Genomic DNA, 14,973 nt, shown 5'->3' with positions numbered 1-14,973 from the left:
ATAATAATTAATACGCAGAATAAAGGGGCGGGGCCTGGTTGAGTTAGTTAGTAGTGTGTTAAACTGGCGGTTATGGAAAGGGGCGGGACACACTCGAAGCGCTCGACCAATCACAACACACTGCTCCAGCCGTCCAATCAGAGCACAGTGTGCTTTTCAGAAGGAGGGGCTTCATAGAGACAGGAAGTAAACAGAGCGTTACTGACAGACTGGGAAGAGAGGAGCCGCAACAATGGAGAATAATAAACATTCAAGCAGGAAAACCTGTTCTAGAGCCTGAAACAACATCAAGACTTTGTAAAAGGGCATAACAGGTCGTATTTAAGAAAATACAGCAAAAATATTTTTTATTATTGTGGATTAGCAAAATTGTAGCAACTTAATATAGATTATTTCATGTTTTTGAATGAAGTCTCTTCTGCTCACCAAGGCAGTGCATATTTATTTGATCAAAAATACAGTAAATATAGTGAAATATTATTCCAATGTAAAACCACTGTTTTCTATGTGAATATATAGTCAAATATAATTTATATCCTGTGATCAAAGCTGAATTTTCAGCATCATTACTCCAGTCTTCAGTGTCACATGATCCTTCAGAAATCACTCTAATATGATGATTTATGCTCAGGAAACATTTCTGATTGTTATCAATGTTGAAAACAGTTGTGCTGCTTCATATTTTTGTGAAAACTATATTGTATTTTCAGGATTCTCTGATTTATTTGAAATTGAATCTTTTGCAACATTATAAATATCTTTACTTTCTCTTTTGATCACTTCAATGCATCCTTGCTGAATACAAGTATTAATTTCTTGAATGGTAGTGCATATGCCGCATATGTTGTTGATAAATATAGTGCACCGCTCAAAAGGTATACAGTCTCAAAGTATAGCATGGAAAAGAGGTAAATGGGTTATACCTGGTCCTAGTTTAGACACGGCACACAGCAGGTCGTAGTTGAGGACGGGCATGGCGTCCTGCGATTGAGCCCAGCCGACAGGGGGCGACGCTGGCGGGGAGATCAGGAACTGCTTCTCGGGTTTCGGAGGCTCGAGGCGAGGGCTGCCGATGTGCACCGACTGCAAGAAGAACAATTCCTATTTTATTTTATTTCTGTGTGTGTGTGTGTGTGTGTGTGTGTGTGTGTCTATACAAGCCTGCTGTTTTCTTCTTTTTCTTAATCTAAATGAATGTATGGTTGTATGTATATATGCATTTATATTATTTATACTATATTACTTAGAGATGCACCGATTGATCGCCTGGTGACCGGAATTGGCCGATTTTCACGTGATCGGCCATGATCGGCGACCGGCTGGTCAGTCTGACATATGTTGATTTTATGGCGGTCAAATGCACTCGGGCGCCGCATGATTAACATCGCGCAACATCAGCATCACACGTGCACACGGAACGCACATGTAAACCTCGTGAATTATGGCCGTTTCACACCGCAAACGTGAGCAGCGCGTATTATTTCCGGCGTGCATGTAAATCAACGCAGACTGATCTCATGAAATGGCGTATGTATGACACGCCAATTCGTATTTCCATTTTTGGCGTGCTATCAACACGCATAATCGCTTTTCAGCGTGTTTATCAACGCCATAAATTACTGTATATATATATAAATATATGACCTACCCCGTCCCTAAACCTACCCGTCACTGGGGTTAATACCATTTATGTGTCTTCCCCTACCATCCTAGAAAAAAAATATCGCTCCCCAGATGTAGATATAGATTTTGCTTCATTTCGCTCGGACTTTTAACGGCGTAGACATACACGCAAAAGATGACGGTTCGTTTCGGCGTGGACATACACGCGGATAGCTCAAAATGCGTATAGATAATATAGATGTTTACGCAAAAGTCATGATGTCATGTTGATCAATGAGTGCATTCACACCGGGAGCAGGAGCCGCGGTGAAGCGCGTGCGCCGGCGCAGAGTCTATTTTTGCTGCGCTGCTCACACTCAATTAAAGTGAAAGCACACTTTTGATGGACAAAATAAATATGATTTCACACAAAAGTGCCCAAAATGCACAGAATTCTGGTGTGTTTTTTAACAAGAACTGGAGTATATGTCAGAAAAGAAAAGAAAATTTCTTTTTGAAATGAACACATTTGTTTAGTTGGATATTGGATGTGAAAAGAAGGAAATGGTTCTTCCATAACACTGCACTTTAGATGTGTGTGAATTTCCCACACCAGGAGTCATTTATATAGTCCTATTTTATAGCGATTACTGTTCAAAAATGTTCTATGCAAAATGTAAAATGTTCTACAAAAGAAAAGAGAGAAAATAAATATTTGTGTGTGCTGTAAAGTGGTTAGAAAAAATTTAATCGGAAGGTCAAACTCTGAAAAATCGGAATCGGCCTAGAAAATTGGGTAACACTTTATTTTAAGGTTCTTGTAATAAACAGTAATTAACAGTTAATAAGACACTTATAAGACCTTATAATATGCATATAAGATGCATATAAGCATTAACTAATTATAATAAATAAATTAAATTAAATAATACATTTCTCAAGTATCAATACATTGCACTTTTAGAACAGCCGAACAAACATAAATGGTAACAAACTCCCAGTCCCTTAAAATTAATTTACCTTCCCAAGAGGGAGTAGTTTCCCTGATCTCTTCAGGGCCTGGACCTTTAATTAACCCTTATATGAAGTAGTTAATGCTTATATGCATCTTACATGCATCTTATAAGGTCTTATAAGTGTCTTATTAACTGTTAATTACTGCTTATTACAAGTACCTTAAAATACAGTGTTACCGAAAATTGTAATCGGTGCATCTCTGATATTACTATATTTACGTTATTGTTACTTTCTGTCAGACCTAAGATGAACCAAATAAAAGCAACATTTTTTTTTTTTAAATTAGGGGTTCAAGCACAAAGTGTTAATTGTAAGGATTTGTAAAACTGATCGTGCAGACCAAACCGTAAGTGCTGGAGACTTGAAACCTGGCCAGATGGTAGGCCTCAATTTGTGGAGAACCTATCAGAACATGACCCTGATTGGCCCATAGGTGGCGCTACAGCAACCAAAAGCCTACTAAATTGCTCATAACTCCTAGACCTGTGATCCTTGGCTCAAGACGGACAAAATGTATATCTCCAATTTCGATTTAGGCAGCAACAATTTTCTGCTATGTTGAATTTTGTCCAAAACCTACTTTTGCGAACAAGTCCCTGGTTTTTCGCCCGATCGGAACCAAACCAGTCTAGGGAAATTCTCTGCTGAAGTTTCATGGAGATCGGACCATAGGTGGCGCTATAACTATCAAAAAGCTTTGAAAATCATATATGTCCTTTAGTAAATTGCCTGTAATGGCTGTAAATGGTCTTTTCCATCTATGATGTCAGTGCTTAAATGCTTGCTAAATAAAACGTAATGCTTATGTGCTTAAAGGCCTTAAATGCTTGACCCTTTAATTTTTATTGTCATTGTATGCATACAGTAGTACACATCAACGAAATGGAGTTAACAGCTCTAAAAAAAAGATGCATGAAACAATAAGTAATGATAAATAACTAGTAGAATAAAATAAGCAATATACATATAATTAAAACAATAACAGTAGTGCAACCACAGTATAGTGTTGTTGTAAAGTGGGGTAGTGCGAGAGTACATTAAAAACAACATCAGTATTATAGATACGTGCATGACTGTAAACACTGTTCATAGTAAAACAGTGTATTCTGATGGTAAACAGTACAAACATTAATGCAGCAGCACTATAATAAAGAATAATGTTCACTGTTATGTGTCATAATATGCATGTAAAAAGGATGCATTAGCAGATATGCGGATGATTGGTTGCATTGTAAGTTGCGTGATTGATTTAGAGCGTTCACAGCTCTAGGGAAAAACCTGTTCTTAAATCTGGTTGTGTGAGATGTAATGGCTCTCTAACATCTACCTGATGGCAGCAGTTAAAAAACCAAGAGAACAAGAGGAAGAAAAGGAGAAAGCTAAAACATATTTGCATTTTTCCATAGCGAATTACATTGCATTTTATCAGATCATGCATTTCGTGAGAATCAAACCCATGACCTGTGTGTTTCTACGGTCACGGTCTACGGTTTCTATGCATTCGGTACTATTTGCATAAGGTGATCAGATTTTTTAACCCTTGTGTTCTGTTCGATTTCTGTGTACTCCCCTTATGGACCGGGTCAAATTGACCCTAATTGGATTCAATACAATTCCTCAAAAATCACACTATGAAAAACAACAAAGATTTAGATACAAACTGTAAACTTTTAATATCAACATTTGTCAAACATTACAAAAACATTATATCTGAAAATATGAGTTATGAAAATGTTTTTAAAACATTTTTTAAAACAGTTTTGTTTTGACAAAATTGAAAAATAAACAGTATACTGATTTTTTTAGCATATTTTTTTTTCCTTTTTTTTTTTTTCCTTTTTTTTACATTTTATGCTTTGAACATCGTAACTGAACAAAAAAAATTGCTGGATAATGAAAATTTTTCATTTTCCTAAGTTACCTTTCCCTAGTTTCCTAAAACCTATTTTCCTAGTTTCATTATTCACTCACTGGGAAGTGACAAACCAAACATAACAAAATCATACATCAAATAAATGTTTTTCATTTATTTTTTGGCTCTGTGAAGCTGCCTTTGAAAATCCTACATAAAAGTTTTGGGTAAAAGCTAGGTATTTTAGATATTTTGAATATTGAAATGAGAGCTTATTTTACTATCTGTGTCTGACAAAGATTTTCATCTGTAATTTGCAAATAATTCTGAACACTGTAATTTTAGCTATTTCAAGTGTGTTTGGTTAGGGTTAGAGCACTTTTAGATACACTTGCACGTTAGAACTGGAGTTGAAGTGTCCTTACATACAGAAAATAAATGTTTTTATTTTGTGTCTGCACAGTTGCTTTTGAATGGCTGCCTATGAGGGTCAAATTGACCCGCGAACATCACAAACGTAACAGTAATTTTGTTTCTTTATATGTCAAAACAGATCAGCATGTTGAAACTTTGCATGCATGTTCATCATGATAAATGAGAAAAAGTCACAAAATATCAAGAAAAAAAACAAAGGTTAACCAGTATTTCCAACAACTTGAAAATCGAAACGGGTCAAATTGACCCGCAACATAACACAAGGGTTAAATGGAAACCAGTGGTCAAAATACCATTGAGGTCTCACTTGTTATTGAATGGAAGCAATACATTTTTTACCCATTATTATTCATTATTATTATAATATTATTACAATTAATAATTAGCATGATGTCTGTGTTACTAGTAAATAGTAACCAACATTTATATATATAAAAAAATCTTATTTTATTTAATAGTTTTGTTTTTACAAGCTGTTTCCAGTTATTATAGCTTTTCAAATGTTATTGTATGTTTGTGCGTTTGGAAATAGATCTTTAATATCGCTAAATAGGCTTTTATTTTGTATTTTAGGGTAATTTGAGCATAAAGTTTGTGCTTTCTGCAAATGCAATTGTGCAAGAATTATTCATACATATTTAGTTGTACTTTCACCCATGTGGTAATAGCTAAGATAATCTTTGTTCATAAGACTTTATAATTAATAAAAACCTCACAAAACAAAAAATGCCATGCTACTCTTTGGAGTACCATGTAATACAATAGAGTTGCACAACTCTGAATAAATAGAAAATCATGTTTTTTTGTGTGTTTTCTTTTTTTTTCAAATAGATCACGATTCTGAACAGACACCTAAACAACAATGTAATTTACTAGATGTTCAGACACAATGTTTAATGCTGCCATCTAATTAAAAATACAAAATGTAAAATGTAGTGAATGATTCAATGACTCTCTCATAAAGACTTCACTTGTTTCATTACTGAATGATTCAGCATTTCTAAACGAATCTCTTGAATGAATGATTCAATAACAAACACATTTTTAACAGTCACTTGTCGCCACCTACTGGTGTAACGATGTAATTGATCTTCATTTAAAGCATCAAGCTACTTTCAAAAGGTGATTTGCTCTATTTTTCTCGCTAACGTAGACAACGCTCTGTTCCTTATGAGTCGGTTGTGGCGACAGTACTTTTCTATGCTGTTGTTGAGCTGGGGAAGTGGGATCAGGATCAGCAATGCAAACAGACTGTAGGCTGTACAACCACACCCTGATTTGAAGTATGTGCAGAATAGTGAGGGTGTATGTATATGCATTTATAGAAGTGTGTGTATTTGCGTGCATGTATATATGGGTATATTAAGGTATGTACGTATGCATAGGGATGTATACGGGTTTGTATGGTGTGCGTATGTAGATGCACGAATGGAAGTTATTTAGTATAATTACTATTTTAATATTTTCGTCCATATTACCGTAATAACGTGTTTTAAATAATATATTGAATGTTTTTGCTTGGACTATGGGTTGAGTGGCATTGTTTTTGGGTATTGAGTGTGTATGTGGGTAAGGGAATTTACTATGTTAAGTAGGTTGTTGTATGGTAAACCATATCTATTTGTAATTAATAGATATTCAGATTATTGAGATTATTGATTGATTGTATTGTCTATTTTTGTTATGCATGTTGTCTCGATTTCTGTCGCTGCTGTAACACCTTGTTAATAATGATAGTGTGTGGTTGAAAAGACTGTTTGTGAAGCTGTTTTAAACCTTTACATGAACACGGCTCTCTCTGGATCAGCGCTAACACAGACCTTAATGTTCTGGTGTGATTTTGTCATAGGTTTAATAGACACAGGAGAATCGTTGTCATTTAGGAACAAGATCACATGGGTGTTTCAGGGTAAATTCAATACCTTTTAATACCTTCTCAATATTTTTTAAAACCAACACGCCATTGAGTGGCAGGTTTATACGGTCGGCAACACGTTTCTAACCATTAACAGGCATGCCAACCTTGAAATTATTTTTTGAGTACCATCAGTGTGGGACGGGACACGTTTTTTTTTTGGAGGGGTGATTATTTTTTGAGAATGCAAGACACACACAAACACATGCCTATCTTCATATGTCTAGTTTTGACTCCTAAAGTTTTCTAATTCGACCCAAATCCAAAATTTCACTGCAATATACAGTGAAAATCCAAAGTTTCAATACTGCTCAACACCATCTTTTATTCATGATTAATATTGCATTGCATATAATGTGTGCTGGTCAACTACTCTAAAATTAAGAAACCCCTAGACAACAGTAAAAAAAAACATGGAAATACTCTATACCGTGCCATCGCTGTACCTGTACCATGGTTATTACCTGAGCGAAATACAGACGCATCTCCTTTCCATTGAAGTCACTCTTGTGGAGTTTGACTCGGGCCTCGGCTGCCGCTAAAGCATTGGTGAAGTTGATCCGAACCCGTCTGAAGCTCCTGAAGAACTGGAACGATGTGTCTGGATCAAACGCACGGAACAAAGCCTCAAACTGCTCCTGATGATGCAAAACGAGAGGGGAAAAAGTGTCAAATAACCGGACTGAGATGAATCAAGACAATCATTCACAACACAATTTCCTCAAGGAAAAACATTGGGTCGCCAACATCACGTATGGAAGGAAAACAAAGAAGCTATGGCCCTCGATAGGGCTGGGCGATAAAACGATAACGATATGTATCGCGATAGACACGTGATCGATATCAATAAAAAATGTGTTCGATAAAACGTTCGATATTTTTTTTCTTCGTCGGAAGAAACGAATCGGTTACCTAACGTAACCTCGGTTCTCTCTAGAAGAGGGAACGAGTATTGCGTAAGCTAGCTTACGCTGCGGGAAAGATTCATCTTTGCTGAGATATTGAAGCCAAAAAATTATTTCATAATTTTGTATCCATACACAACGCAGTTCCTCTGCGGCAGACCTAGAGCGGGCTAGCTAGCAGCTCATTGGATCGCTCAGAGAGAACTGCTTAAGCCTATGGGAGAGCGGGGCTGAACCCGCTTCCAATGAGAGGCGCCCGCGCGCTCATTGCGTCATGACCCGCCAGAATGGGCGTGGCCATGGTGTATATAAGGAGCTCTCCCAGGCTTATATGTTGATTTATTTCAGCGTGAAGCGAAACGCTAGTAGCGCAGGCAACGGCCGGGAACGCAATACTCGTTCCCTCTTCTAGAGAGAACCGAGGTTACGTTAGGTAACCGATTCGTTCTCTTACGAGAGGTTCTCTCGTATTGCGTAAGCTAGCTTACGCTGCGGGAACACCTGGCCAACGCCGTGCGCGCTACGAATCCACTCATGAAAAAACCCAGGGATATACCGGGGGAATTTTTTAACGTGGAGTGAATGTACAAAGAGGCCGCAGAGCGGGCTCATGAAGTGTACACATAAGCATGTATGGGGCCAGCAGAGCGGGCACATGAAGTGTATAAGCATTACAGGAGAGCACAAGGGGCGAACCGGTTGTGAGGGACCTCCAGAAATGCAGCTTCTTAGAGAGCTGTTCGTCAGACAGCTAGTAATTTTGCCTGCAAGGCGGGAACTTCCAAGTTATAAAACCTGACAAAAGTGGACGGGGAGGCCCATCCCGCGGCCACACAAATGTCATGAACGGAAATTCCACAGGACCATGCCCACGATGAGGCCATGCCTCTAGTGGAGTGCGCCCTGATGCCCAGAGGGCAGGGCAGGCATTTAGATGCGTAAGCAGAGGCGATAGCGTCCACTATCCATCTAGACAGTGTCTGTTTTGAGGCGGCCAGACCCTTGGTGCGCCCCCCAAACGACACGAAAAGCTGCTCAGCGCGTCTGAACGCGGCAGCGCGCGTAGTGTACAATCTCAGAGCCCGCACCGGACAAAGGAGATTGGCATCGCGCTCACTATCGGATGAAGGCAGAGCCGATAGGGAGATAATCTGAGCCCTGAACGGGGTACCAATCGCCTTCGGGACATAGCCATGCCTAGGTTTGAGAATGACAATCGAATCATTCGGTCCAAACTCAAGACACGCGGCGCTGGATGAGAGCGCGTGAAGATCCCCAACGCGTTTAACTGAGGACAGAGCCGTCAGGAAAACGGTTTTGAGCGAGAGGTATTTCAGATCCACAGACTCGAGCGGTTCGAACGGGGGTGCTTTCATAGCTTCAAGGACTATAGAAAGATCCCAAACCGGAACCGACGGGGGCCGCGGAGGGTTCATCCTCTTAGCTCCCCTGAGGAAGCGGATGACTAACTCGTCTTTGCCCAATGACTGAGCGCGTCGGGGTTCCGCGAACGCCGCGACGGCTGCCACATAAACCTTGAGAGTGGAGGGGGACCTGCCCTTGTCCAGCATCTCTTGAAGGAAAACAAGCAAAGACGGCACCTCGCACGACCGTGGGTCCAGCTGTTTGTCGGTGCACCATTTTGAGAACACAGACCATTTAGACGCATAGAGCCTTCTCGTGGAAGGTGCTCTAGCCTGTATGATAGTGTTTCTTACTCCCTCTGGCAAATCAACGAATAGTCGTTGATCACCCATGCATGTAGCGCCCAGCGCTGTGGATGGGGGTGCCAGATCGTGCCGCGAGCTTGAGAGAGGAGATCTGCTCTGACTGGGATGGGCCACGGGGCTGTCTGTGACAGCTGCGTGAGCTCCGGAACCCAATTCTGACTCTCCCAACGCGGGGCTATGAGGAGCACCGAGTGGCGTGTGTCCCTGATCCTCTGAATTACCTGTGGTAACAGAGCGATCGGAGGGAATGCATAGAGCGGGCGGCGAGGCCATTCCTGGGCTAGCGCGTCCTCGCTCTTCGAGAAATATATTGGGCAGTGAGCGTTCTCTTCTGACGCGAAGAGGTCTACTTCTGCTCTGCCGAATAGTCGCCACAGTAACTGGACCGTCTGTGAGTTCAGGGACCATTCTCCTGTGGAGATGAGGTTCCTGGACAGTATGTCTGGACCGTCGTTCAGATGGCCCGGCACGTGCGTCGCTCTGAGCGAGAGCAGGCGGCTCTGAGACCAAACTAGAATGCGGTGCGTCAGTAGACAGAGATTTCTGGATCTGACACCGCCCTGACGGTTGAGATAGGAGACCACGGCCATATTGTCCGAACGGATCAGGACGTGGTGTCCCTGGAAGCGCGGGAGAAAGTGCGAGAGCGCGTTCTCGACCGCCAGCATTTCCAGACAGTTTATGTGTAACGGGCTTTCCTGAATCGACCAGTGGCCGAAGGCCGGTGAGCCCTCGCAGACTGCACCCCAACCCGTGTTGGATGCATCTGTCGAGATGACTTTTCGGCAGGAAAAGGTCCCCATCGTGACGCCTAGACGAAACCATTCTGCTACTGTCCATGGCTGCAGCGCCGTGAGACACGTTTGCGTAACCCTGATCAGCTGGCGGCCCGTGTTCCACGCGCGGTGGGGTACACGGCTGTTCAACCAGAACTGAAGCGGGCGCATGTGCAGAAGGCCCAACTGAAGTACAGCGGAGGCTGAGGCCATGTAACCCAGCATCCTCTGAAAAGTTTTCAGAGGCCTGCGGGTGCCCATCTGGAACGAGGCGGCTAGACGCTGAACACTGCGCGCGCGCTGTGTAGACAGGCGAGCCGTCATCGTGACCGAGTCCAAATCTATTCCTAGGAAGGAAATCGATTGACTGGGATGAAGGGAGCTCTTTGTCCAGTTGACAGAGAGGCCCAGCGTTTCCAAATGGTCGAGGAGAACTGCGCGGTGCGACAGAAGCTCCGTCTGTGATTGGGCCAAAATCAGCCAGTCGTCCAGATAATTCAGAATGCGCAGCCCCTGGCTTCGCAGGGGGGCGAGCGCCGTATCCATGCACTTCGTGAATGTACGGGGCGCCAGAGATAAGCCGAACGGGAGAACGGCGTATTGATAAACAAGACCCTCGAAGGCGAAACGTAAGAATGGCCTGTGACGGGGATTTATCTGGATCTGAAAATAGGCGTCTTTCAGGTCTAGAGATATGAACCAGTCCCCCTGGCGCACCTGCGCGAGGAGTTTCCTGGTAGTGAGCATCTTGAACGGTCTCTTCATGAGCGCTTTGTTCAAAGACCTGAGATCTAAGATCGGTCTGAGGCCGCCGTCTTTCTTGGGAACCAGAAAATAACGGCCGTAAAACCCCGACTCGGTCATAGATGGCGGGACTCTCTCTATCGCGCCCTTTTGCAACAGCGTCGTAATTTCTGAGCGGAGCGTGCCGGCGGCCAGCGGGCTGACAGAAGATTCGAGCTGCGCGCGCGCACGAGGCGGGCGGCGGCGAAACTGTAGCAGGTAGCCGTTCTTTATAATGCTTAACACCCACGGGGAAATGCCTGGAATGGCTTCCCACGCTTTGGAGCATGCGGCTAGTGGCCGAATGGCTGTATTGCCCTGATTGCTGCACATAGCGGGCTGGACACAGTGTGTGGGCGCGCTTTGAATGTGTGTGGCAACGGGATTTGCACTCAGAGAGGAGTCTATGGGCCGTGACACAGAGCGAGCAGAGAGGGGACACGTGCACGAGCTCGTGGGCGTGTTTATGTTCTCTGATATTAGAGCGGGCTGTGCCCGTTTCATGTGATGGGGCTCTGATAGAGACACGGGATCTGTTATGCTTGTGTGTATGGGTGAACACATGATTGTGGGCACATTTTCTACACAACTGGCAAAATTTCTCTTTTTGAGATTTCTCTGGGTAGCCGTAAAAACGGCTTTTTGTCGCTCGCAAGCGGGCTGGGACACCGGCTTGTTTGTGGCGGTCAACACTACAGCAGTCGGCGAAATAACGGGGACTGGCAGAGGGCGAAGCTTTGACGGCGGTCCGGCCGCAGCGGGAGAGCACCGTCGTTTTCTTGACATTGTTAGGCAGACTTCTGATGATCAGGCTTCAGCGTGATCTTAGGTCGCGGGCCACGGGGGGGCGGCGGTCTGCGGCGGCTGTCAGAGCGAGAGCGAGGGCGAGGGCGGCCGCTCTGACTGCGCTGAGCTGTTTGAGTCTGCGGAGGGGGGCGCTGTGATGGGGCTCTGGCGGAGGGCTCGTGAGAGCGGCCCGCTGAAGAGCTAGCGCGGCGGGGTAGAAACAAGTTCATCGCCTGAGTAGCTTTCTGTACTTCAGAAAAGCGATCGACGATTCCCGTGACGGCAGATCCAAACAGGCCCGTCGGGGAGAGGGGCGCGTTGAGAAACGCGGCGCGCTTAGAATCTCCCATGTCGGCGAGCGTGAGCCATAAGTGTCTCTCAGCAACACAAAGGCTGGCCATGCATTTCCCCAGAGCTTGTGCGGCGGCTTTAGTGGCGCGAAGGGCGAGATCCGTAGCACTTCTCAAATCCGTGACGGCGGGGGGGGTTTTTCTACCGCCTTCGGCCCATTCACGGAGAATATCGCTCTGTAACACTTGGAGGACAGACATAGAGTGAAGCGCAGCGGCGGCCTGACCGGCGGCGGCGTAAGCGCGAGCATGAAAGCTCGAGGTCGCTCTGCAAGCTTTCGAAGGAAGCGTGGGTGAAGAACGCCATCTAGCGGAGGGCGGGCAGAGGTGCGTGGCGACCAAGTCCTCGACGGGCGGCATGGCTGCATAGCCTTTCTCGGCGGCTCCGTCCACCGAGCGCAGCGAGGCGGATATATCGGAGCGATTTCTAGCCGAGAGCGGTGCATTCCAGGATTTTGTCAGCTCTGCGTGAAGTTCAGGCAGGAATGGAGCGGCCCGGGTGCACGCGGGGGTCGAGCGCCGATGAAAAAAGCTACCGTCCATTCGGTTCGGGGCCTGCTCGGGTGGAGGAGACCACTCGAGACCGAGGCGTTCGACGGCCTGTGAGAGGAGGCGCATCAGCTCCTCTTCTATCCCGGCGCGGGTCCCCGTCGACTCTCTCGCGGATCCGAGAGATGACCAGTCTTCACTGTCAGAAGCGAGCAGTGAACAGGAGTCCTTCTCCTCCGCGGCGTCATCGGAAACAACAGAGCGGCCACTCGGCGGCAACTGAATGTCCGGCAGGGGCGGGGAGGGAGAGCGGGAAGCGGGAGGTGGCGGCGGCGGCCCGCATGTTTCCGCTGGGGGCTCCGGCGGCCTTTGAGAGCGGCGTTTCTTTTTACGCGGCGAGAGAATAGGCGGCGCGGGAGCGGTTTTCACTGCCAGAAGTCGTGCCCGCAGGGACGATAACGGCAGGCTTTCACAGAAGTCGCATCCTCCATCAGCGAGGGCGAGTTCTGCATGCTCGAGTCCCAAGCAGAGAGCGCAGATGACATGGCGGTCTCCGTCCTCGAGACGAGCGCGGCAAGAGCCGCAGGAAAAACGAGACATCTTTAAAAAGACGCTCGGCTCTTTTAGATATAGAGAAAAGGATACAATCGTCGGATGGCCTAGCTTGCAGGGCGGCTGAAGGTGGCGAAGACGGCCGGCTTCTTCAGGGTCCTTGAGCTCGCTAGAGGATGCCTTCTTCGACGGCGATGGCTTTTCTCAGGAACAGCAGAAGCGTGCAGCTTGCTGAAGATGAAATGAATCAACATATAAGCCTGGGAGAGCTCCTTATATACACCATGGCCACGCCCATTCTGGCGGGTCATGACGCAATGAGCGCGCGGGCGCCTCTCATTGGAAGCGGGTTCAGCCCCGCTCTCCCATAGGCTTAAGCAGTTCTCTCTGAGCGATCCAATGAGCTGCTAGCTAGCCCGCTCTAGGTCTGCCGCAGAGGAACTGCGTTGTGTATGGATACAAAATTATGAAATAATTTTTTGGCTTCAATATCTCAGCAAAGATGAATCTTTCCCGCAGCGTAAGCTAGCTTACGCAATACGAGAGAACCTCTCGTAAGAGAACCACAGGTTGCGAAGCAAGTTTGGTTGCATTATCAAAGGCACGCGCTCTCTGGTAACCTAGCAACGTAGGGAGTGACACGCTCAGGCAATCATGTAACGTGTCAGTTTTGTTGCGCCATATCGTTGTCTCGTGCTGCTGGGTTCCTCTTCAGTAACCGGCGATTGATAAGCAGAAAATGAGTGTCCTTCATCTGCATGCCATGCAGGCTAGAGTTGCGAAACATTATTGGATAATTCGCTCTATTCGCGTTTGATGTGAACACAGCATAATGAACAGGCTGCGATGTCAAGATTTCAATGCTGGTGTGTGTGTGTGTGTCCGACTCCGCGCGCGCGCGAAGAGAGAGAGAGAGAGAGAGACACGCGGGCGCGATCGAACAGTGGAGACATAAAAACATACTCCGTCATTTTGTTAATAGGACATCATTCAGTCTGCAAAGTGTTTACTTATATTTGTGTAGGCCTATACTCGCAATAAAACACAACATTGTGCTTTTGTCACACTGTATTTCTTGTCAAACTGTAACCTACAACTGTCACACACCGTTTTAAAAGCAAAACATATTTATCCAACCCTTTTTAAAACAGTCTGTGTTCCATCTTTTGGACATTCATCATATCGCATTGGTTTTCATTTCTTGTCCTCAAAACAGAGCACTAATCTGTTTATTTTTAAGTTACACATTGATTAAAAAAGAAAGTGAAATATGTTGGTAGATTATTTTATACGGAAATCAATTATTTATAATTCTGGTGAGAATAAAGTTAGGGTTAATTAAAATTAAGGAAAACAAATATATTGATCTGAAATATAGCAAATTAATTTTAAATTCATTCAGGTACAATTACCAAACATATCTCATATCTATCTTTTTATTAGTTTAATTAATAAACCAATTATATAAAACTATTATCAGTGCACTATAAATAAACTGGTTCTATGCCTTTATTAATAAAACTTATTTAAAAAATACAAGGCTTAAGACATTTATAAAAATGCCTAATATATTTCTGTTTTGCTTTTTACTCCATTGTACCGAAATCGTACCGAACCGTGATGTCTCAAAAAAGAAATCAAGCAGGGGGCACGTACGATCACAACCCCCCACCACCCACGTCCCGCCGCGCCACTGTCACCTTTTTTACTCTGAGGAGTTTGCAGGTCTGATTGTGAATTTAGACTTATGTTTACATTCTAATTATTTGAGTTTTCCATGG

The 14,973-nt window shown here is 44.4% G+C and overlaps 1 protein-coding gene across 2 annotated transcripts in view; it reads right to left on the bottom strand.

Annotated features, from left to right (window-relative positions):
• The window catches only part of rcan1b (regulator of calcineurin 1b), a 28,491-nt gene that overhangs the window by 1,492 nt on the left and 12,026 nt on the right, over positions 1 to 14,973 (bottom strand). For both annotated transcript variants that reach the window (XM_056258623.1, XM_056258624.1), the window contains exons 2-3: positions 7,286 to 7,459; positions 924 to 1,083 (exon numbers count right to left, since the gene is read on the bottom strand). In XM_056258623.1, the coding sequence (XP_056114598.1) occupies positions 924 to 1,083; positions 7,286 to 7,459 (334 nt within the window). The remainder of the gene's footprint in view (positions 1 to 923; positions 1,084 to 7,285; positions 7,460 to 14,973) is intronic.

The sequence above is a fragment of the Rhinichthys klamathensis genome, unplaced genomic scaffold (genome assembly GCF_029890125.1).
Source record: "Rhinichthys klamathensis goyatoka isolate OS25496 unplaced genomic scaffold, OSU_Roscu_1.1 h1tg000157l_1, whole genome shotgun sequence".
NCBI lineage: Eukaryota > Metazoa > Chordata > Actinopteri > Cypriniformes > Leuciscidae > Rhinichthys > Rhinichthys klamathensis.
Note: the sequence above shows the minus strand (reverse complement) of the source record. Positions and strands in the feature narration are given on the sequence as shown.